The sequence below is a fragment of the Taurulus bubalis genome (genome assembly GCF_910589615.1).
Source record: "Taurulus bubalis genome assembly, chromosome: 16".
NCBI lineage: Eukaryota > Metazoa > Chordata > Actinopteri > Perciformes > Cottidae > Taurulus > Taurulus bubalis.
Window position 1 is genome coordinate 14,083,038 of NC_136604.1, and position 24,570 is coordinate 14,107,607.

The 24,570-nt window shown below is 41.4% G+C and overlaps 1 protein-coding gene across 1 annotated transcript in view; it reads left to right on the forward strand.

Moving 5' to 3' along the window:
- Nucleotides 1-2,749: 2,749 nt before the first annotated feature.
- Nucleotides 2,750-24,570, forward strand: part of dync1i1a (dynein cytoplasmic 1 intermediate chain 1a) — a gene marked incomplete at both ends in the record, with an annotated part of 50,124 nt that continues 28,303 nt past the window's right edge. The window contains 6 exons of the mRNA XM_079232226.1: nucleotides 2,750-2,857; nucleotides 3,118-3,235; nucleotides 5,059-5,149; nucleotides 6,228-6,269; nucleotides 7,728-7,787; nucleotides 8,065-8,180. Of these exons, the coding sequence (XP_079088352.1) occupies nucleotides 2,750-2,857; nucleotides 3,118-3,235; nucleotides 5,059-5,149; nucleotides 6,228-6,269; nucleotides 7,728-7,787; nucleotides 8,065-8,180 (535 nt within the window). The remainder of the gene's footprint in view (nucleotides 2,858-3,117; nucleotides 3,236-5,058; nucleotides 5,150-6,227; nucleotides 6,270-7,727; nucleotides 7,788-8,064; nucleotides 8,181-24,570) is intronic.

Sequence of the window (24,570 nt, forward strand, 5' to 3'; positions counted from 1 at the left end):
AAGGGAGTATCAACTCAATGGTAACGCGGCCACCACTGAGAGAAAAAGCACAACAAAGAGAAAGGCAGTGTCATGGAGAACAATAAATATGAAAAACAGAAACCAGGCATTTAAGTTATGAACGAATGAATGAATATATACTTTATTAATCCCCAAGGGGAAATTTCGTGTCGAGTAGCAGCTATTTACACAGAAAATAAGATAAGATATAAAAACGAACAGGGATGAAAGATATATAAGATATATACAATAATAATACTAATAAATAAAAATAAATAAAGATAAAAAATAACAATAAAATAAAATAGCTGGATGAAAGAAAGAAGAACAGAGTATTAATTTAGGAATTAAATTAACTTTAACAGTAGAAGTGCAAGAGTGCAAGTATGTATGTGCATATTAAGTGTGTGAGGTGTAAATAAAAATAACAGCAACAACAAACAATAGGAGAGTGCAAAAATGCAAATAATGCATTGGAAGACCAAGAGCAGAATGTCTCATTTACTTTTGGAGAGTTAACGCAGTTACAACAGGATGTATATGAGGAAGATTGCTCTATCTTTAAATGGTGCACATACGACACAAACGTTACCCCTAATAATTGTATAATGTAAATGTAGTAAAAGCGCACACCTACAAGGAAGTATATCCTTGTCTTTTTTTATGTGGAAAAGAGCTCTGGAAAGGGTTGTTTACTAAGCAATAAATAATGACAATTGAAAAATAAAGAGAGAGTTGGTTTATTCTTACTAAACATGCATATAATTGACCTACCTCGTTGATGTATTTGTCACACTGAAATCCTGTATTGAATGATTAATGAACAACACATGCTCACTTTTCCACATAGGAATGTTTGGTTTTTAAAATGAGAAATGACACATACACGTACATACATGATGTATACAACTAGGTTGCAAATCAGCCTTACACATCAAATATCAGAGAACACAAACATAATTTCCTAGATAATTAACAAAGACACAGATAAATATAACTAAATGTATAGTTTAAATACACCTATACTGCCATCTACTGGTAGAAAGGGTAAACACTTTTAATCTGCTTCTCCTCATCCAGGCTCTGCTCTGTGTTCACTCTAGAAACAGTACAATAAGGTGGAACAATAAATATTAGTGCTAACAGCAACAATTATACACAAACAAATTACCTTACTTAAACTATGTCAATGCCAAAAATTATTCTATTGCCTTTGGTTTTATTTTGACAGACTGGTACGTCAGATGCTTTTATTTTGACATATTCGTACTTCCGGTAAACTGCCCTGCTTTGCGTCTCTCTAAAACAATAGATTTGCAAAAGCGAATATCGGCTCGTTTTTTGAGTTTGGTTTTCTCGTATTTCCATTTTTGGATTTAGACGACAGAGACGAGAAAACGGAAGTGTTTTTTTTCGTTTTTGTTACTTTTGTCTACTCCAGCGCGCTTCTCCAAACGGCCAGAAGATGGCGGTGTTGCAGAAGCCTCCAGACGATGACTGTGCGCGTCAAAGGAGGTGGGATTTCCTCTCCTCCTCAACATCTTCCTCCTCTTCCGAGGGATGTGTCGGCGTGCAGCGCACCTGTTTTATGTATTATCTGGGCCATCAGCCGCTGAGATGCTCTGCTTTGACCAGTGCCACCAGTAGCCACACACACAGGTTTAAGCGACCGCTCCGGTGGTTCCCAAGAGGCCTCGGTTCACTGTGACTCCACGTTTGATAGACTATGTGTTGATTTCTCTTTTCTCTTTCTGGGTGCAGCAGTGAGACAGCATCTTTCACCGGGTGACACGTCATTATCTGCACGAGTGGACAAGGTACGAGTGTTACAAGAACAGTCCAGCATGCTGTTATTTGCGAGAAATCCCCTTTAAAAAAACAATAATATTCACTCTGAACTCACTGTAGTATTTTCGGGAGGGCCTCAAACGCATTGACGTAGCTTAAGTTTAAATGCTGTCTAGTTTGTGATTAGCTAGCTGCGAGTGCATGTTCCTCTGCCAATGTTAGTAGTTTTAAAAAAAAGCTGTTTGTTGAGTACACATTTAATTATGTCATTTGTTTTGTCCTTCATGGTTATACTGTACCTTTTAGTTATTTACCTATTTAGCTATTGTACCAAATAGCTTTAGCAGACGCTGTTTAGCCTCCAGGGTCAAGTGCCATCTGCACATTTGCTAAATCTCTGGTCAGGGTCGGTGCAGACAGATAGGTGGCCCACCTTCCTGTGATACATCATAGCATTCTCAGTGAGCCTTTTCAGGATCCGGACTACCTTCAGGTTACATTTATGATAGAAAAAAAAATCATCAAACTAGTATATCCTGTATGTACCAAACGTGAATTGTGGCAATAGAAGTAGTTTTTGAACCGTTCCCACGAATCACAGAGTATTTCAATGTACATTAAGAGGTTTGTTGAGTTATTTAGATTACTCGAAAGAAGTGTCAGTCTAAATATAGCCTCCACACACTGAACTAATTATAGTTTATAATAGGATAAAAAGTACTACTATCTCACCAATGTGGCCCAGTATGGTGTATTATTGACGTAGTCTAGCAAGGTTATGGATGTGCTGTACATGGATGTATAACTGCCACACCCAAGTGGGGTTTCTGGATCATTGCTGAGGCTCATTTAATAAACCTATACTCCTTTATACTGTATCATGTAATACTGAAACCCGAGCACTTTATGACAGCGCCATGCGTAGCTCATTCTTGTTCATTTCTCTCACTCGAAGGACGCCATGTCGGACAAAAGTGACTTAAAAGCAGAGCTGGAGCGCAAGAAGCAGCGCCTCGCCCAAATCAGACAGGAAAAAAAGATAAAGGAGGAGGAGAGGAAGAAGAAAGAGGTAAGAAAAAAAGTGAGTAAATTCACACAACTGGCACTCATACTGTACGGTACTCTGGTGTGTATTGTTTTGTGTGTTCGATTGCTTTTTGTCAGGCCGTGACACTTAAAAGGCTGAGGTTGTGTGTGTTTGTGTCCATACTCGCATTCAATCCTCTATGTGGGTGCAGAAGGTTGGTGTTGGAATTTTTGATCGAAATGTGCATGCACGTTTTTGGTTGTCCTCTTAAGTCATGCTAATATATTTCTATGTATCCTGAGCAGTCAGAGAGCCAGCAGAAGAGAGAGGCCACCCCAGAGAATTCAGACTTGGACCGAAAGCGCAGGGAGACTGAGGCCCTGCTGCAGAGTATTGGCATCTCACCGGAGCCTCCACTAGGTACGTAATCTTTACACCCTACACAACAAACCTATCCTTCAAGGTTCTTTTACTTTTCTCTTTTGATTGAACTTTGCAAGGTTTAGTTAACTGTCACAATAACTCCAGTAAACGTTACATTGATGCTTCTAAAACTACACCAAACCTCAATTATCTCCAATGAACCCTTTTAATAATTAGACTATACTCACCAAGCAGACCTTGAGCAGACCTGAAATGCAACAAGCAACCTATCACGTGTGCAATGTGCTGAAAATTATTATTCTAACTAGGGCTGCAACTAACGATTATTTTAATAATCGATTAATCGGTTGATTATTTTTTCGATTAATTGGAGAAAAAAAAGTTTTTATCAAAAAAGCGTTCATTTCCAACCCTTTATTCAAAAACAGAAGTGACAGTGCAAAACATCTTCAGAAAGTGCACAAACAGGTTGCTCCTTGAACATCCCTGAGCTGTTAATTAAAACAACAAAATGGACTAACACTAAAAACATACACATCTATGCTTTACATCTGCCAAATGTGAGCCCTTTTTACTGTAATTAATCCCTCCAGAGGCTGCATTTACATACCCTGCTTTATCAATATGTATGAAATACTGGGACAGAGGGAAGCTGTACTGCTCCATATAGAGCGTCCTCTTCCTTAAACTCTTTCATTCTGGGTCTCTTATGACCACGACGTCACGTTGTTGGCTAAGCCCAACTACGTGATTTGCTTCATTCTACTTTGAGTAAAAAAAACAAAAACCTGCAGCCAGATCCGCCGGTGTGCCGGTTTAACGTTAACGAGTGACAGCGTGAACTGAACCAGACCGGGGGGGTGACGGCATGTTTCATCACGTTACGTTTTTTTTACAAGCAAGACTGAACTGTAACGGAACATAACGTAACTTTAACGACAATACACAACCTAACGCGATAGCAAGCTGACTAGCTTCCATTAAAAACAAGTTTGAGGAACATGAAGACGCTGATTGGCCAAGACTCGACTTGTCAAAGATCTTCTATTTTTGAGAACATCACAACCTCAGCTTTTCTCGTGTCTCACTCCAATCTCAGACACGCTGGCGGCCAGTTGCTCTGCTCCGCTCTTTTTTTTCTTCTCCGCGACTTATTGCCCGGCGTAATAATCGCGCGACACAACGAATCGATAATGAAATTCGTTGCCAACACTTTTGATAATCGATTTTTATCGATTTTATCGATTAGTTGTTGCAGCCCTAATTCTAACTCTGCCTAGTTTGTTATTATCGTTGTTGTCATGCCTATTTTATTAAGTTTGATCAGATAACAGTCTTTTATTCTAAATTGATTCCATTATTTTATATGTGCTTTGTGGTTGGACTGTGATGAATTTGATCACTTTGATGTGTCAGTTCTACAACAACTCCATTTAACAAGATTTTCTTCTCTGAAATGTGATTGAAATGTGAATTGAGAAAAACTTTATTCCAAAAATATCTTCCCTGTACACAAATCGCAAAGATTACGATAGGTTGAATCCCCAGAGTGCTTCCAGCAAGCTTTTGGAAGCGCTGTTCTCTAGTGGTCCAAAGTTGTACCAACACCCTCAACACCTCGAAATTGGGTCACTGCTATGCCTGTTATTAGCTCAGGTTATTTATGATGCATCTTTAAAAAAAGCTGAGTACAAATATGTCTTTGTATTTGATGCCCTGCCCTTCCTCTCCTTTCTTTTTAACATTTATTTTATTTGTCCATCACTGGTTTTACTTGGTTGCAATTCATCCAAATTTCTTTTGAGCAGTCCATTCTTTACAGCCTTTAATGTTAGATTCATGTTTTTTTCATTATTTAGTCCCGACCCCTGTGTCACCCTCCAAATCAGTGAGCACACCTAGTGAGACGGGGAGCCAGGATTCAACTGATGGAACTGGAGCAGCAGGCAGGTAGGCCGCTCACACACTTCATGTCCAAGTTCAGTATCAATCTTATTCAAGGAATGTTAAAGATGTGAAAGACATATCACATTTTGAGTTTTACACTTGAAAAAATAAATCATGAACGCATGATAATGTGGAGTTGCTTTGGGCTGTGGATATTCGTTGGCATATTGTCACTTTTGACACACATTCCGTTTCTTTTCTTGTCGATGGCCTAACAGGTTTAGGTAAGGATGGGTGTCACCAGTGGTGAGGCTGTGGTTCCCTGTTTTGAATGTGGTATCTGTCGCTTGTCACGCCATCCGGTGTTTTGATGACCACTGTGCAGGTTGTTGCTTCTCATAGCGTGACTTGAGAAGTCCGGTTTGATGTCGAGGTCACTCTCAGGTCATTCCTACGAAGAAGTTGGTAGTTTAAAAATACTGAGAGATGCAAATTTACAGATATTATCTGTGCAAATAGGCACCACATTAGTGAACTTTCAGAAAGCAGCGTTTAGGTGAGCCAGTAAATGGAATATATTTTGAATATGGAGCCTAACGAGTATTAAGTGACAAAATGTAAGCATTTCCCTTTTTGTCACTGTCCTGTAAGGTGCATTCACTGTGCTTACCAGCTCATGTGCCATACATGCTCCTGCGTTTATTCATATGCACGTATACACCTGTAATACACCAGACCAGTGGAGCGACTATTTACCTTTGAGTTCTGCACACGGCTGCTCTGGTGAAGAAGAGAGTGGTCATCAAGCGCTTCCCATTTGCTTTTTATGGCAGCCGATCGTAGAGGTCAGTGTGTAAGTGATGCCCTCAGGGGTCATTAGTGATGTGTTCTGGTATGGCCAGGGGTGGAATTGGGGATTCAAAAGTTGTTGGCGCTCAATACAGTTCCTCGCAGAAATAAATTATCTTATGTATGATTTTTTGTTTCTTTTTAGATTTTACAAATTGGATTTTACAAATTGGTGAGTTAGTGCTACTACCTGGAATGAACGTTTTTTCCCGCCCCCAAATCCACCCCGGATGATGGCATGCCATTTTGAGCTTCTCCATTTGTGGCTGTGTATGTGTGTGTCCCTTCTTAGGTCAGTTTTCTCTAAAAACAAGTCCCAAGCACAGAGCTCAAGGTAAGCATTTTCACGTCAAACCCAGGAACCCCCCCTCCCTTTCCTTTCTTTAGCAGAGCTTTCCCTGATGTGAACACAGAGCGGCACCCGCGGTGTTGTAAGTGGTTTTAGCGATGGGTTCCCATCATGATTTTTAAGCTCAAAACAGCACAGTGCCACTCTATTCCTCCAGTCTCCTCTGGTGACTTCCTGTCTGCAGCCCGACTGTCTCCCTTTAATATCAGCTCAAACGATTTCTGTTTGCATGAGTTGAGCCACAGAAGTAATTTCAGCCTTCACAGAGTTGACAATCTGCTGCTTAAAGTGTCATTGCTGTTACTGCAAAACAGCCGGTCTGTCAGCGTAAAGAAATGCCTTGCCACTCTCACCTGGCGCTGTGTGGCACAAGCCGAGGGTCTGATGGACATGTTCACTGGCCCTAAAAGGTATCATCAGAAAGTGTAGGGATGTTGGAAGCATTATCCTTTGGCAGTTGGTGGATTTCATCCAAGTTACCATTACTTGCCCACTTTATTATATACTCTATAGGTTGCAGTTGTTGCTTGATTTCCCTACTAACTATTCCTCCCTCCCCAAACTGAAATAAATGTATTACTGCGGATAAACTAAGAAAATGCACTGAAAGACCTCAGCAATTTCCCTAATGTTTGGTAAACTCGTTGATTTTACATGTCAAGTGTATTGTTATGTATATCAAGCAGGCTAAAACTTTATAAATGCATTTTAAATGGATTTTCATATGCTGAAACTTTTCACGTGAATATAGACAGTTCATAGATGATGTATGTTGTGCAGTTGGTGTGAGATGGGAATCATGTTGCAGGATACATTGTTCATGGCTTTAAGGCATCATGTGGCAGAAGTTTGCATATGAAACATCAAGGCACAGAATGTCACACAAATGTGTATTAACGTCCAGCAATTTGATAAATTTGAATGCCGTAGAAAGAAAAAAAATCCAAACAAAGATTTCTGCAGAGCTTTCCTGTATTTAAAAGTCAGCAGGTCAAATTGTTTTCCCACTGAAAACAATGGAATCATTTTGACCTTCCTCATTTTCTGTCCATAAATCTTTCGGTATTTTCAATCTATGGATTCCTGGCAAAACACCAAGAAATCAATTCCAAGAGATGAGCAGAGATCTTTATATAAATAGAGTACATTAAAGCATAATGAAATACAATGTCTCCCTTATGTATAGCCCTCCCACACAATGTCCACTTCTTTTATCTAAACAGCTTTCCATTAACAGTGCGATCTTTGCATGAAATTCGATGGGAAGCCCTGTGATACGCTGTTCCCTAGATAAGTGGTCTGTGGGTGAGTGTGTATGTGCATAAGTGTGGTAATATGTGTTGGTGCTCCACTGACACGTGTGCCAATGTCTGTGCATTTGTTATAACGTGTCTGTTTGTAAACATGCATGTCCTCTCTTGCTCCCCCTGTTGGTGACATCAGGACACTGCAGTGGGACACAGACCCCTCTGTGCTGCAGCTGCAGGCTGATTCTGAGCTCGGGTACATCTTCCTTCTCTTCTCTAGTTTGCTGTATGACAAAAATGGACACTGCAATACACCTTATTTGGTACTGCATGGCACTTTACAACCAATAGACAAATTGAATATTCCATCTAAAGGGTAAACCACTCTAATGACGTGACCTTCTGAATATTGAGATAGTGGCTCTGCATGTAATTCATTGCTTTAAACCTTGGAACAAATGTAAATTGTACATAGGACAGATCAAGTTAATGCACAATATAACTAACAGGAACATCTTGTCTCTGTTACCCAGGCGCAGGATGCAGCGGCTGGGAGCCTGTAAGATCACACAGGTAGACTTCCTTCCCAAGGAGGTGGTCGCTTACTGCAAGGAGACGCAGACGCCTCTCACCGCCCACCTGTCTGAAGGTGAGTATTTGTGTGCGCGTGTGTGCGCATGTGGGACTTCTCTTGACACTCCATATCATAGTCTAAGATTCAAGCTGTTCAATGCCGTGTTTACACCGGACGCGACGCGAATTTGCGGCGCCGCGTTCACCGCGGAAGTTTACTCGCGCGAGTAGAAAGAGGGTGTTCACACCAAACGCGAATTCGCGGCGCGACCAAAGGGGCGTGGCTTAGCTCTGTTGCTTGCCTCTGTGAGAGACAAGCGACGAAGCTTTCATTTCCGCTATCGACCATGGAATAAATAACCACTAGTTCTGCTTTATACTTGTTGTGGAAGTCCCAAACATGTCGGATCATGAAACGCCCTCGTATTTGGGTTCATAACATCATCCGTAGCCGCACACAGCTCGGTGAATTTCACCGACTCCTCCAGGAACTGCGTCTCGCGTATCTCCGTAAAACGATACCGATTATGCCATCCACCATGGAAATAACCACCAGTTCTGCTTTATACTTTTTGTGTAAACTCCACATATGTCGGAACATCAAACTCCATGGTGTCTGGGTTCATACTATTATCCGTAGTCCCACAACAGCGTCTCAATGAAGCCGCTGTCGGCGCTGGTTCAGGCGGAGCAGCAGCAGTTTCATTCAGAAACGGGGAGACGGCGGTGGTGACGGGCGGAGCTTCTCAACGCTGATTCTCAAAGCTGATTCTCAAAGCTGATTCTCAAAGCTGATTGGCTGCCGCAACTTTGCGTCACGCGATTTCTCCGCCAGAGTTGGGATAATTCAACTCACGCGAATTCGCGCCGCGTCCTTCGCTTTGTTCGCCCCAGGTCAAACGTTCTGTTCGCGCCGCCTCCAACGCGTCTATCTCGCCGCAAATTCGCCAATTCGCCAATTCGCGCCGCAGCGCGTCTGTGGATTGACTTAACATGTAAACTGGTCGCGCCGCAAATTCGCGTCGCGTCCGGTGTGAACACGGCATTAGAGTCCGCGGGGCACCAAAGTTCACAAGAGGCAACAGACGGTCTCAGGTTGCGATGATTGTCGCTGTTGTGTGGTTGAATGTGATACTCCTTCATTTAGCCAGTTCACAGCCTGTAAACCGGGAGTCATTTAAAGGCTGACAGATGAAAGTTGCCCAAGATGATTCTTGCCTGCTTTGCTGTGTTTGTGGGTGTGTGTGTGTGTGTGTGTGTGTGTGTGTGTTGTATGCACACAACGATGTACATGTGTGTGTTTTACGTTTTCGTTACCATAATGGATTCTTGAAGAGGAAGAGCTGTCATTCATTCCATCATGATTTTGGTCTGGGCTAAAAAATGGTACACAAGAAAAATGTGTGTATTTGTCCATGTGTGTGTATGAGTGAGTTTGCATGTGAGGTTATGCGTGCATACATGGAAATGTATATCTGCATATTTGTGTCTCTGCAAGTGGGCGTGCGCATGTGTGCTGAGCTGCAGTTACTAAACACATCCATATGGTGAAAATTGAGGTTAGTCCTGACACCGGATTTGGCATAAAGTTGGTGGTTGTAAATTTCAAAGCATATAGATTTCAGTAGTTTTCTATTGGAGGAGAAGGATGATGGAGATTTGGATGGATAGCAGTTGCAGTCAAATTGAGCTTCAAATGCAGATATTCTATTCATCTTCACGTGTAGGAATGCACGAACAATACTCCACCTACACACTCTCCATCCAAACTGACTGTCAGACACGTATAGAACTCTCTCACACACACACACACACACACACACACACACACACACACACACACACACACACACACACACACACACACACACACACACAGACGCAAACACTCCCTATCATCTTCTCTATCTTCCCTCTTTTTGTTGTCAAGACAGCTGGCGGCCATGTGACTGTGAAGGGGTTGTACTTCCTGCTTCCTGTCATTATAATAGATGGTCTGGTGTGGATTCCACTGCCCTCCTCCACCGGCAAACCACCACGCACATACACACACGTCTGTCCTGATCAGCATCCATGGCACGCCTCAACTCCCCCCATTTCCTTGACAGACCCAGGAATAGATTCATTTATTCAACAAGTGCAAATGCACTGACTCACTTACACACACACACACACACACACGCACACGCACGCACACACACACACACACACACACACACAAAGCAAATAGGCCGTACTTAGTCTGCATACAGTATACAAATGTTTCTTTCAATTTCCAACAGCATTTTTGTTGGAGGTCCCTCTCTTTCTGTCTGTGTGTGTGTGTGTGTGTGTGTGTGTGTATGTGTGTGCGTGCGTGTGTATGTGAGAGAACATCTGGAAGCCAGAGCAGAGCTGTGGTGGTCTACAGGGAGGTGACCTTGGCCTGAGGAGACCCTTTTGCAAACTGCCACAAAGCTTGTGTGTCTGGAGAAAGAGGAAAGGAGGCTGATGGTAGCACCTGCCTGCACGTCTGGCCGTATGTTTGTTCAGGCCAGTTCCTTTTGTTGATTACTAAGCCTAACATGCACACATCCTATTTTCAGGTTGCAGCTACAGGTTGTGTGAATAATTGCGCACATGTATAATGTGTAATGCTGTATATATATATATATATATATATATATATATATATATATATATATATATATATATATATATATATATATCTCTTAGATCTTGGAGTTTTTGTTGTTAAATATTTAGGGCACAATAAGTAGGATTTGTTGGTTGCGGTTTGTAACACAACATTCAATGTTGGCCCCTCCTCCCTTACAGTGCTTGCCAGATTCACTTTCGTTTTGTTCGCTGTGTCAACACCCAGAAACATCTTGAACAAAGCCAGATCCGAATATATCGGCTGAGAGCAGGATCTATGCAGATACAGACACTTCCACACACTTCTAGTGGTTTATAAATGACGATTGAGAGGGATTAATTTTCTAGTAGTCTATACATTGCTTTTGAGGAAAATACTCATTCTGCCTACAAGTTATTTATAACTATGGGTACTTAAAACTATTAGATGCTAATCCTTAGTGGATTTGTTAAAGGATGCAAAACTATTCATATTTAATAGCATTCCACTGTATCCAATTTACTGTAAGGTTGGACACAAACGTGTGTTCAGTGTGTACCGTATGTGTGTGTGTATGTAAAACTTTGTCGGTCATCAGTGTGTATGTTGCTTTGAGTTAAGCAGACAGTATGCTCACCTTTACACTCCTGGTGGTTTGTATGAGGATTGACTTGACGTGGTAAGGGTAGTAATGCTGTGTGGTTTAGTTTGGGAAGTGGTATGCAAAAATGTTATTAATTTCACTCTTTTTTTAATTTATCAGACACAAACTCTACTCTTTATATTCATAGCATATTTAAAAGTATTGTTCCTTTAACAAAGTCTACCTTACCTTGAAATTGTTTATCCTATAGCCTAATCTAAATAATTCAAGTAACAAAAAATCCCCTTAATCCCCTGATGACCCTTTTTTTGTACAGTTTGGCTACTTACACAGAACAGTCTTCATTCCTTTCTTATACATTCTTAGTCTCTCTTTTCCTCTCTGCCCTCCGGGTCTGATCTGGAACTGTTCTCTTAAGCAATGCTACCTCTGTGTTATGTTAAACATATATTATATATATATAGAGAAGAGAGATTTAGTAGGGGAGAAAGCCAGCTGGCTGCTCTGGAGGAATGAACGGAAGAGTAAATCTGTTCTCTTAATGATGGTGTTGTGTCTCAGGGCTGTATAAATCTCTTTGGAGGGACCTCTAGTTGTCTGCATATCTATTTTTGAACCTACGTGTATGTGTTAGATCGTGGTTGTATGTTGTGTTCATGGATCATTTTAAAAGTGATCAATATGATCACTGGCATGCCAAACTAAAAAGAGAAGTCCCCGGAAATAATTAGTGTTTATAAAACATGTTTATCCTATCTATCTATTGTGAATATTTGTTAAAAAAAATAAATAGTAGATGGTTGTAATGTAGAAGGGGGCTTCACATTAAAACTGTAATATTGGCATCAAGTGTGTGTGTGTGTGTGAGTGAAAGGAATGAGAAATGTAGACTCACTTTAAAAACTTTCAATCCAACTCAGGGATTTTCTCATGGCTTCTTCTGCTCATGAACTACTGACCTCCCTAGTTCTTATATTTGCCCTTTTGACAAAGGTGGCTGGATAAGTGTGTGTGTGTGTGTGTGTGTGTGTGTGTGTGTGTGTGTGTGTGTGTGTGTGTGTGTGTGTGTGTGTGTGTGTGTGAGCTTTATCAGACTTTGTGTGTTGGACACTGAATACAGCTTTATCAAATTGTACAGCTTTTATATGACTTTGTTCATCTTCTACACAAGAGTTTGTGTTTTAAAGCTCCCATGAAGTCTGTGTGTGTGACTCTCATTTAAACCAGTTAATGATATGGCTTTTAATTTCCGTGTCCAATTGCCTTCATATAATCGTGATGTGTAGCTGTCTATGTATGTTCCTTTTCCCATTGGCTGCTCACTGATCTGTCTGTCCCGAGCGTCCATTGTGAGAGGCAATCGGATTAGCCCCAGTCACGGTTGGCTCCAGCTATTTACTGCTATCCTAATGGGTATGAATGGACGTGCTTGTCGTGAGGGATGGACGCTTTGTCTAAGGACATAGCAGGGAAATAAAGTAAGGGATAATGTGGTGTGTGGTAGTAACCTAACCACCTAGGGTCAAACAAAGTGTGTGTGTTGGATTGCTGGTGTTTCAAGCCTGTATCTTGTGCCTAACCATGTTGACATGTTCTTGACAAAGAGAAGTGGTTGTATTTCAAATATGTGCTTTTCACCCAAAACCATAATATAATATATCAATTCTAAATGTCTAAAAAGGCCTTAACATTCTGATATAAGTATAATTGCCATTCCCATGCTCACTTATGTCTGATAAGTTGTTGCAGCAATGTTTGGGTCGATAGCATTTGTTACACAGATTTGGTGCAAACTATATTTTTGACAAATCAAAAATTCCTCCAAAATACCACATTAAGGCAACGAGGCCTCGATGGACACAATAGGAAAGCCCATTTTGTATCCCAAAAAAATTATAACAATTTTTTTTTAAATTTCGGCAGGAATTGCATTTTTTGATGATTTTATGGCGAGCGCTCCTATTCTGGAAATTCCTGAGAAACCCCCTTTAAGTCAATATACCTGGAAAGCCTTACGTCCTCTGAAGGCCCCAGGTCTCTATTTTGTAGTTGTAAGTAGCACAAGTTGTACATTCATGAGGCTGTGCTTATCCTTGAGGTCACAACAGGTCATTTATCCAGTCAGGTGAAGTAAAAAAAAAAGAAAAGGTCACACTAGGTGAAATGTCTACTCAGGAGACAGACATCATCTCACATGAATGAGGCTCACTGGATCCACAAGCGGCTCAACTATTCAGTCATACCCAAGTCATGCAATTCCAACACTGTTTAGGGAGCTCAGTGCACAACATTTTTTAAATACTGCATGGGGATTATCATAAAGAGGTCATGTCTGTGATGGGGAGACTCGTAGGTAGCCAAAGAAACCATTTTCATTCACATATCTTGAGGTGACAGGTCAAGGGATCCATTTGAAAATGGCAATGCAAGTTTTTCCCGTGCCTAAAAGCTAAAGCTAATGCTAGCATGACATGGAAACTGAGCTTCTTAAAGACAGTGACGTCAGCTGGGATTGCCGCCCTCACTGGGTTGACAGGGTTTTAAGGAATTTAAGTTGGATTAGACCCAAGTTGATGGGCTTGAGCATAACTCTACTCAGCAGTGGCATCCTTAAATATATTCAATGATAATGAATGGTATAATTAAAAGTATATTTAATAAAAAATGATAGACAGCTTATGCTCCCGAATCGGGCCCTTTGAATCCACGGTTTAATGTTTTATTACCTTCATAAACATATCATTGGCCCTGCCGTTTGAGGGGCGGAAATAGACTTCTTCTTCCATCTTCTTCTTCTTCCCCAAAAAGGGTAGTGTCCATTGTCTCAAAAGTCAATGTTCGGCTCCGCCCCCTCAGGCGAACAAGAGAACTACAACTCCTTAAAGCGGTAGTCAATATATCATGCAGCATGCAGTATTTGTCTAACATTCATTCACACATCAATCATTCTACAGTAATAAAAGTGACCTTCATATGCATACAATTACAAATCCCTCATAATAATGTCCCTTATTAATTATCATATTTCATGCATTGTAATGTACACACAAACAACTTATTTTACATATATGTGCAAGTCCAAATGTGATTAACTAAGCTTAAAAACACTACAAAGTATTTCAGGAGTTTCATTGAGACTGTGAACCCTTTCTCATGACTATTATTTAACCACAGCTCCATCTCCATTTTTACTCAGATCTGACAATATTTTGTGGAGCCAAGGTTTAAGTTCTATACTACATGTGGGAGGAGGTGGTGAGATTTCACATAGTTTCAGCAAAATTGTGGGCAATCTTACTGCCTCTCTCTTTGTTTCTCCCTGCATCCCTCCTCTGGCTCGGCCAATCCCTCTTGGCCATGAACGGACTGAATGTCAGACCGACAAAAAAACCCACTCTTTTACTTTCTACTGATCCCAATCTGAAGATTACTATCAAGTGTGTGTGTGTGTGTGTGCGTGTGCGTGTGTGCATGCGCACGTTTACTTGAGATGTTGGCAAGAGCAGGACAGGTCAAGGGGATTGCAGGCATTTGGTGCATGTGTTTGTGCACGTACACATGTGTGCAGGCAGGTTGCCATTAGTGTGGCCTGACCCAGTTTGTAGTAAATTTGGTTTCACTCAGTGGAGCCTTAAAAGATCCGTAATAGGCCTCAGTGGAAAGGTAGCCAAAGAAAAAGAGAGAAAATGAAGGGAAGGGGATAAGAGTGAATGTAAAAGATGAAGAGAAATCTTTGGCCATTGGGGAATAAAAAGTAGAGTTTAAGGAGGAACAAAAGAGAAAGAAATAGGAGAGAAGCAGTGGAAGCCACTGAGAGATGTTTCAGCCGTTCTGATATTATAACAGTAATTGTTTGCAGTGAACCACAAGTAAGCCATCAGAAATACAACTGTGTGTGTGTGTGTGTGTGTGTGTGTGTGTGTGTGTGTGTGTGTGTGTGTGTGTGTGTGTGTGTGTGTGTGGGAGGGGGGTGTATGATTTGATGTTGCAACTTCAAAACCTCCCTTCTTATGGTTAAAAGTTCATGAGGTCAGGAGTGTGTGTGGTTAAAGTCTGTGCATCTGTATGCAAAATTATGTGTGAATGACTCTCTCTCTCTCTCTCACTCTCTTTCTCTCTCTCTCTCTCTCCCCCCTCCAGTATTTTCTGGCCCATTAGTTTTCAGGGTCTGTACAGCTTGAGTATATAGTTGGTCAGTAATTCACTCCTTAAGTATATTTACTGCAATGAGTGGCTTTCTTTTGGCATGTGGTGAACTGGTAATGGCCTCTAATTGCAACAGAAAACCCATTTCCAAGCACTAATCTGAAAAGACACACATTTTTTTTGTGAGTGTACTCGCACACATACAGATTCATAAACACACTTGTGCAGACCAACAAACATGGGAATAAACACACCAGAAATGTGTACAGAAGCACACATGCAAACCAGCAACGCATCCACACACACACACACACACACACACACACAACCACACCCACACACGTACACACACACACACACACACACACACACACACACACACACATGCACAAACGTCGCCTAAACTCTACATAATCCCATAATGGAGCAGTTAAGAAACCAAATGACAAATTTATGAAATTATCCTGACCATTGGCAGCAAATTGGTTCAATTAGAGTGTTTACTTTTGTGTTTATTTCCACAAACTTCTAAATATATTAAGTATGGTTCATCAGGTCATAAAACTGGGAGATATTTATCAACAGTTGAACACAAAATGTCCTTCAGCATTTAAATTTGCACCAAAAGTATTGGAATCCATCTGAAACTCATTACTACATGACTTAATAGTTTATTTCACTGTTATGATATCTAGTGTTTGTATTGCTTGTCTGATGTGTTGCATAACAGAAAAATCTGTAGATTTTTTTAACATGATTTTGCATTCAGGTATATGTATCAACATTGGGAAGATATTCAAATTATCATTATCATTGGTTGATCGCTTCAGACATTTCTCTTTATTATTGAAAGTCAAGATTCACATTTAGAGAAACAAGTCTAATATAAATCTATATAAAACACACTTGACAGATTATGACAACTGGTTCAGCCATTTTGCATGTAATTACTCATGAAATTGAGATGTTTTAGGATTATTCAACAGAAAACCAGCATCATACATTTTGATCAACATGACAAGCCATTGATAATGTAGGAATCAACTGACAATGGTTGCTTTTATGATGTGCACTAGGGGTTGTTGAGTAGTTTTGATCTCAGAAAAACTATAACATTGTGATGATTATTTCAACCATATTGCTTGTACTAGTTAGCACCTTCAAATATATATGTTTGACATTCTTTGACATTTTGCAACAAATCCTTTTAGATTCATTAAGTTCCAGTCACTACATCTCTAGCCATGCTGTCATAGAATAATAATTAGATGCAAAATGTCAATGAACAAGTCAGAGAACATGTTCTGATGTGTAGTAGGTGACGGTTTACTCAGGGGTGCTTGAGTCAACAATGCAGTAAGTAAAGCAACCAATTTATCCCGTGTCTGTATGGTTTGCACGATGCATTCAAATAAAAACAGTGAACGCAACAGCCTCCCAGTCTGTACGAAGCCGACATGGTTGAGGGGTTTGTGGGCAGTCTTCAAGGTCCTGAAGGGAGGAATGTGGTTGCATGAGTGTGTGCTTTGGTTAGGTACTTATACGTATGTGTGTGTGTGTGTGTGTGTGTGTGTGTGTGTGTGTGTGTGTGTGTGTGTGTGTGTGTGTGTGTGCGTGCGCACGTGTGTGTGTGTGTGTGTGTGTGTGTATATCCAGGCACATATGGAAGTGCTTGTCTCATACATTGTTGTTGTTCCAGTCAGACGGGAACAGACCAGTGTGTGTGTGTGTGTGTGTGTGCGTGTGTGTCTGTGTGTGCGTGTGCGTGTGTGTGTGTGTGTGTTTTCAAGGCAAAATTCAAGGCAAAGAGAGAATAACCACAGTGAGTGTACCCAGTGGTCTTGAACAAAATGTACAAAGTTTGTTTTACTTTGAATCTGTTCCACTGAAAGTACATTTTAGAATTGTCATGTTTGGTGACTTCTGGGGTCATTGCTTTGAGGTAGTAGCTCACAGGGATACTATTTAAACCAAGTGTGAATGTGCATGCTCACACACAAACTCGTATTTCAGATCAGACTTGGGTTTTCCTATCATGATCTCCCCTCGTCTTTCCTGCAATCACACATAATCGGCCAGCGCTTCTCACTTTCTGTCCTCGTGAAACAACTCTAGAGTTCGTCTTTCATCGTCATCACCCTCAAAAGGGCGCAGCCTTCTCTCTTGTTTCACTCACGAAACTGATGCGTGGTCCCAAGCGGTTTCTGTCAAAACGGTCATGGCATTGAAAAACTCTTGATATTAAAGAGAAATAATGTCTTTCACAGTGTGTAAGGTATTCCAAGTGAGTCACAGATGATTGCAATTTTCCCCTATGACCACCGTATAATAAGGTACATGAACCCCTTCTTCATCTGCCTCCCTCTGGCTTTCTCTCTCTCTTTGGCAAAATGGCCATCATCCCAAATAATATTTGCCATCTGATGAGGGCTTTGGATGAGAAGGAATACAGTTTCACGTGTCCCTTTTATTTTCACTTGCATTTTGTTGAACTTGACTTTTTGACATGTGTGCCCCACCCTTCCCCCTCCTTGTTGCATTTTCTTTTAACGTGTGTAAAACAGCGTTTGCCTGGGTGGTCTCACTTGTACTCCAAGATCCCTTTCGACTCTCCAGGGATTTTCATTTGAGAGGGTAGCGGTTCACTGCCACAGCTAGCCTGAAGCTCATAGGCCTGCTTCACTTTGGTTGTTTCAGTTGGATGTTAGTTAACCCTTTGTTTGGCACGTTTCTGCCTGTTGACTGTGATGTACTCTCAGTTTTACAGACCAAAACCTTTTAACTCAATTAAAAATATAATTAAAGTCAAGTCAAAATAAATCTAGGTTTAAACTACATGCGTTTGTGTTCAATTGTTCGTCAGTCAACCCTGGTAATCAAATTTAACAGGCATTCACTTTTTTTCTTCTTGAATTAAACTTGAAATATCCAGATAATTGTCACAGTTTATGGCTTGACAGTTGATTGAAGTGCATGTGATAACCATGCTGGTGTTCTGTGTGGCTGCAGCATGCTATTCTGCAACTCTACAGCAGGGAGCACTCTTGGCACATATACTCCCTCAAAGTCTCACCCACCAAAAAGTGTCAGAGATTTTTATTAGAAATGAGTATCAGCTTGAATTCAATTATGGTAGTATGAATTAACAGTTTTACAAATAATCTCAAACGTGTTGGCTTTTAAAGTCTTTATTTAATTAAGAGAAGTCCATTAAACTGCTTTCTTTTCTTTGACTTTGTGTATTTATTTGACAGTTTTGCTGACTTGCTGTGAATACTTTTGTCTATTTTAGTACCATCCAGAGGGATTCAACCTCAAGCAGTAAGCAGGCCTATAAAAGATGTTAGGCCCATCTGTCCGTCCGTCCCTCATTAAAACAAAATGAAACACCATCGCCATCCAAGGGGCCAACACAGACCTCCAATCACCACCCGAGCCACACACACTGACAAACATGCGTACACACTATTTCTGAGTGACACAAATCCCAGCTCCGATGAGGCTTTGAAAGTGAGTCGATGCCACAGCGGTGATTTTATGTAAGATTTTTTTCTTTTTGTTGGTCTCTCCCTCTCTCTCTCTCTCTCTGACTGGGTTTTTGACAGTTTGGAAAGTTTGAAGTCATGGGTTTTAATCAGGGTCTTGCGGCCGGGCTCAGAGCATGGCGTGGCGTGGCATGATGGCTCGTCTTAAAGATGTGGGTCTGGGTCGGGGCCAAGCCTGGGTGGCACTGCTAGAAAGAGAGGGGGTGAAACAGAGAAAGAGAAGAAGGGAGGATTTGAAAGAGAGAAGGAAATGGGGAGAGAATCTACTCTGACGGCACCCACAGCACACAGCAGGGTTGGCCTCAGACTCCCAAAGACCTCAATGGGCTGCATTAACGAATGCTGATTATGTGAGGGCATGCATGTGTGCATACGGTGTAGACTTGAGTGTACATAGACATGAACACACACACACACACACACACAATACACAATGTTTGATCACTTGAGGAAGTGCGGTGAAGAGATAAATTAATCTAAATCCTCCTGCGGGTTTTAGCCTCACCAGTTTTACATCAGTTCTTGCTGCTAATGCGTGTGTGTGTGTGTTTGGGGGGGGGGGGTGGGGGGGGATACTACCCCTACTGTGGTAATCATGACTTGATGAACCATCATGAATTTTAAGCATTATTTTCTATTAAAAACAAATGGAAAAGAAAAGAAAAAAGCCTGAATAAAATTAACAAATTGAAGTGAAAGGGTTTAGTGGATATTTAATGCATTTTACTTTCTTCTGTCTTCTCTCTAAATAAGATACTGGGCTACTCTCGGGAAAAAGTATTTAACAAACAATTACTCAACATTTGACTGACTTTGTAGAAGGCTTAAGTGGTGTTGTCTCTTGGGAATACAATTTACTACTATGCCATTTGGTGACACTTTTCTCTACAATCTGTCCTGTGTGTCCGGCCCATCGACAGATCAGTGAGATTCTTGGCCTCTCACCTCTCGGCAAATGATCTTTTCGACTTTACTGCAAGGCTGGCTCCAACCCATCAATTTGCTGTCCAACGGAGGTCCCCAAAATGTTGGCAGTGTTTCACTGTGTTCAGAAGGAGAATGTTTTTGCAAGTCTAGCTGAGTTTTAACAAAACCTAGTGATCTGCCTCAGGTTGTCCAGACAGTTCACTGAGACACTTGTGAGAAGGGTAACTGTCTAAAGCAGGACAAATAAGGTAAAGCAGTGCTTATTTTAATCTCTCAGTCTATACTCAAAATTGGCCATGAACTTGTTCCATGTAGCTAAGAAATCAAAAGACTCGAAAAAATAAGGGAGGCAATCCAGGCACTCCAAAATCTTAGGACACGTTAAGACACGAGGAAGGAAATATTAAAAAGCCTTTATTGTCGTGGCTAAATCATTAAAAAGCCCACAACGTTTTGACCACTGTCGGTCTTCGTCAGGATATTTAACAAACCGAACAAAAGGATGTAGCCTCGCCTGCACAGTAGCAGGAACCATTTGGGGGAAATCACATGACCTGCATAATAACATGAAAGCTGAAATAAATAGAAAATTCTGAAAACATGAAATACCATGAGATGAGATTACACATACATCATTAATGGACAGTAGGTACCCATAGAGATTTTAACATAGGCTGAAAGAAAAACAAGGAGGCCTATACAAAGAAAAGAGAAGAGAATTACAGAAAAAGATAATATCTTCATTGAGAAAAGGATACTTCAACACATCCGGTCGATGGATCCATACGTCCGATTGGTTTCTGTATTCTGTCCCCCCACATGAAGTTCAAGTTGCCCTCTATGCACAATAAGGAATAATTAGCACTGTGACCCTCCCTAAAGTATCCAGCCATGGGGTAATCACAACTCCTAATGGCATATTTATACTTGGATGTTTTTCAGTATGGTCTACGTAGAAAATGTCCTCCCTCATGGACGAGACAGGCGGTATAACAAAAGTAGCGTTGCAGTTCGTGAAAGTTAAGAAAAGACACAACTTGCTGAGCTAAATGGTGTGAGAACCTATTCGGTCAAAGAAATGTATTCCCAGTGTTACAGTTTACTTTATACATTTAGTGTAGAGAGAGTGAATGTGTGCTCTAGATTCGTACAGAATTAGTCGATAGCTAGGTATTTTTTTAAATATGTTTGTGTCAAAAATAATGTCCCGTGTGGCAAGACACATTTCCCCATAAGCCATATCACATTTAATTGATCTTACATTTGCATCATTATATTTATGACCTGTACCATTATAAAAGTCATATAAAATCAATGCGGTTGAATAAATCTTTTTTTGGTACTTGGATAACAAGGATTATATTACTGGAGGTGGGACGAATTAAAGTGCCAAAATTCCCCGGATGCCTTGGGTCATTTGTAATATGGAGAGGTGAAGTGGATGTAGTGTGTGTGTCGTGTCTGTCTCTAACAATAAGAGTGAAGTAGATGCGTAGCCTCTGTGTGTGTGTGTGTGTGTGCATGTGCGTGTGTGTGTGCGTGTGTGTGTGCGTGTGTGTGCGTGTGTGTGTGTGCGTGTTGTGTCGTGTCAGGGCCACATTAGAGCAGCCTTTCAAGTCATGTCAGCCTCTTACTCCTCTGCATACGGCTTGTTGTGGTCTGCTCAACAGCCAACCTCCCAGAACCCCTACACACTGTCTGCGTGTGTGCGTGTGTGTGTGTGTGTGTGTGTGTGTGTGTGTGTGTGTGGCCATATGAATGCATATATAATGTTGTAGGGTTATTCCCAGTGCGTGGGATCCCCCAAAGTCCTGTTGGATTTTTTCTTTTGTGTCCCTCTTCCTGTTTCCGCTGCCTCCTCCTTCTCTCTATCATATCAGTATCTCTCTTTCTTTGTGATTAATACAATAGAGATCTATAAAAATTATGAGTTCTGTCAACTTTGATTGTGCGTGACTCAGTTTAGCACCTCCATACTGCTATGATAAGTCTGCAGCTCTGCCCCCATAATGTAGTCAGTGACAAACTCCGGGGCCTGGTCTCATCCTCCCTTCTGCACACACACACACACACACACACAAACACCCGCAGCTCTTTGATAACTATGCCAATTGCTCCAAGCATGCGCTAACACATTTCAACACACTGGCACTTACTGTGGATTGGGTTCAGAATGGCCCGGAATAAAAGGTTAGCGAACGCTTTGATCCTCACCAAACAGAACACATGCTAACACATTATTGCCTTGACACACCATGCCATTGTGCTTTATGTACTAGCCGAAGGGGAGCAGAAGAGCGTGCACATCTTTTATATGCTGTCGGTATCTCACCACATGCGCGATAGTAGCTGCCTACTGTGAAATAATACAAGATGTTTAAGCTAATGAAACTCTCAGCGGCGTATCAGCCTTCATTAAGACAATGTTTTCTTCATTCCACAAACAGATCAGCCGATCACTCTTGAAGTGTTTCACTCTTCTGTTGGTTCATAAAAGCAACAAAAAAAAGAGTGTCCTGCACAGACAACATGATAATAAAGTGTTAATTAGGCTCAATACAGTGGCTAGTTGCATCGTAATGGTCAGTTAACTCCTTCCTGTCAGTCTAAGAGGATTAAGAGTGATCTTGTTTAGGAAGAACTTAATTTCAGAATATCAAAAGCAGTTTTATATATTTACAATGCAATGCAACAAGGATGTAAGAACAGAGTAGTCAAACTACATTATTGCAGTTTTTAAAATAGTATCGTGTTTCATTGTTCACCTAACTGACAGCATATTGGCCCGTTTCTAGCATAGTACTTATGAAGAGCATATGAAAGGCTCTATTGTTACTTTCATCCTTTCTTGTAGTGAATAATATTCCTCTGCTTCCAAACAATTTCAACAAATTCAGACATTCTTGGACAGGCCCCTGTATGTTTATGTCTGTGTGAGCACATGCATTTACTAACACTTTTACACATTTGTGTGTGTACTTGTGTTTGTATCTCCACACTGTGAATCTGTGTGTCTACATACCTGCTGGGTTGTGCTGAATTGACTGGGCACGGTCAGCATGAGCAAGCAGCCAGGGGAAGATTGAGGCAGCCAGATGCGGCGGTCCCGGGCTACCGAGGATATCATTACCCCGGGTGTGTAGCCGGCCAAAACGGGAGCCCCCAAGCGGAGTTTCATCAAGGTGGACCCCCGTCAGCGGCAAGGGGGAGGATACCAGTTAACCTGTTGTCCTGCCGCGAGGAGCAGTATTAAGCGGCAGGTGGAGAGAGAAAGCAACCCGTGACTGGAAAGAGGTGGAAACAAGAAAGTCTGCAGATACTTACAGGATAGCAGGCAGACACACTCAAACTGTGGAAGATTGTCTCTTTTGATTTATCCTCCCTGCTTCTTTTGCAACTCGACAGGAAACCCTGTTGTGCCTCTGTGTGTGTTTGTCCTTTTTACATAAAGTTTTATATCATTATTCTCAACCCATGAGTCCTACTTTCCAGTATAATTTACCGCAATGTAGCTTTTCCTTTACTTGCATACATAGAAATGTATCTCTGAAAATTTCCATTTGAAGGGGATAGTCTGGATATTTTTGGTGCGGGACTCTGACAGAACAAGTTGATGCATGGCTGCTGGCAGCGGCATCAGCAGTATCTTCATACGGGAATTGGGCCGTCTCCCCTCGGTGAGGTAACCCATCGGCAATGAATCACGCTGCCTTACTCCAGTGTCCTGTGGTCCCGGGGGTTGACAGTTTGACCGCTCCTCAATGTGGTATCTTTCCTCCGCTCACGCTCCTCCCATCCCCATCGCCACACATTCCAACCATCGGACCGGTCACGTAAGGTCAGGAATAAAGAATAGAAGTTTGTAACGTATCTTCCCAATGCTGGTTAGCAGGACCCGGATTTCTGTTACACGTCCTGAAGGCTTTTGCTGAGTGATGACAACAGTTTGTTGAGGGGAAGAGTGATAAGACTGATAGATGACAAAATCAAAACAGCATTCGAGAGAAATAAAGCTTCACAAACTGAAGCATGGCGGGAGAGACAAAAGCGCTTGATAGATGGGTTTTCCTGTGCGTCTCTGTTTGCTTGTCTGTTTTGGCAACTCAGACATGGAGCTAGTCTGGCAGTCTGCCTGTCTGGTCCTCTCTGGCCTCCCCTCCATACCGGTGGGTCACTGGTGTTTAGAGCTCTACAGCTGACTGTTAACCACCAACTTGGACTGAGCCTCGCTGCCGTGTGTTTGATTTAGCTTAGTCATTTATTATATACACACAGTTTGAAAAGGAAAGTCATAAATCAAAAACTTTAACCGAGGAGTGAAAAAGAAAAGAAAGACAGAGAGAGAGAGAGAGAGAGAAAGAGAGAGAGCATGTACTGGAAACCCTTAAATAATCGATAAAATAATGCCAGAAATGATTGCAATTGCCATATTACAATTTGCTGAAGTGCTCCACCAATGTTTAAAGCTGCAGCAGTGAGTTCATCAAAAGCTTAGGCGAGTTCAAGTGATGAATGGACAGTTCATCCGGTGCAAGAGCGGCTCTCGGGCAAGTGGTTTTAACAGTGCCCCGGGCCATCCTCCAGCTGAGTTAAACACACCCAACGTGTGTATGTATGTGTGTGTGTG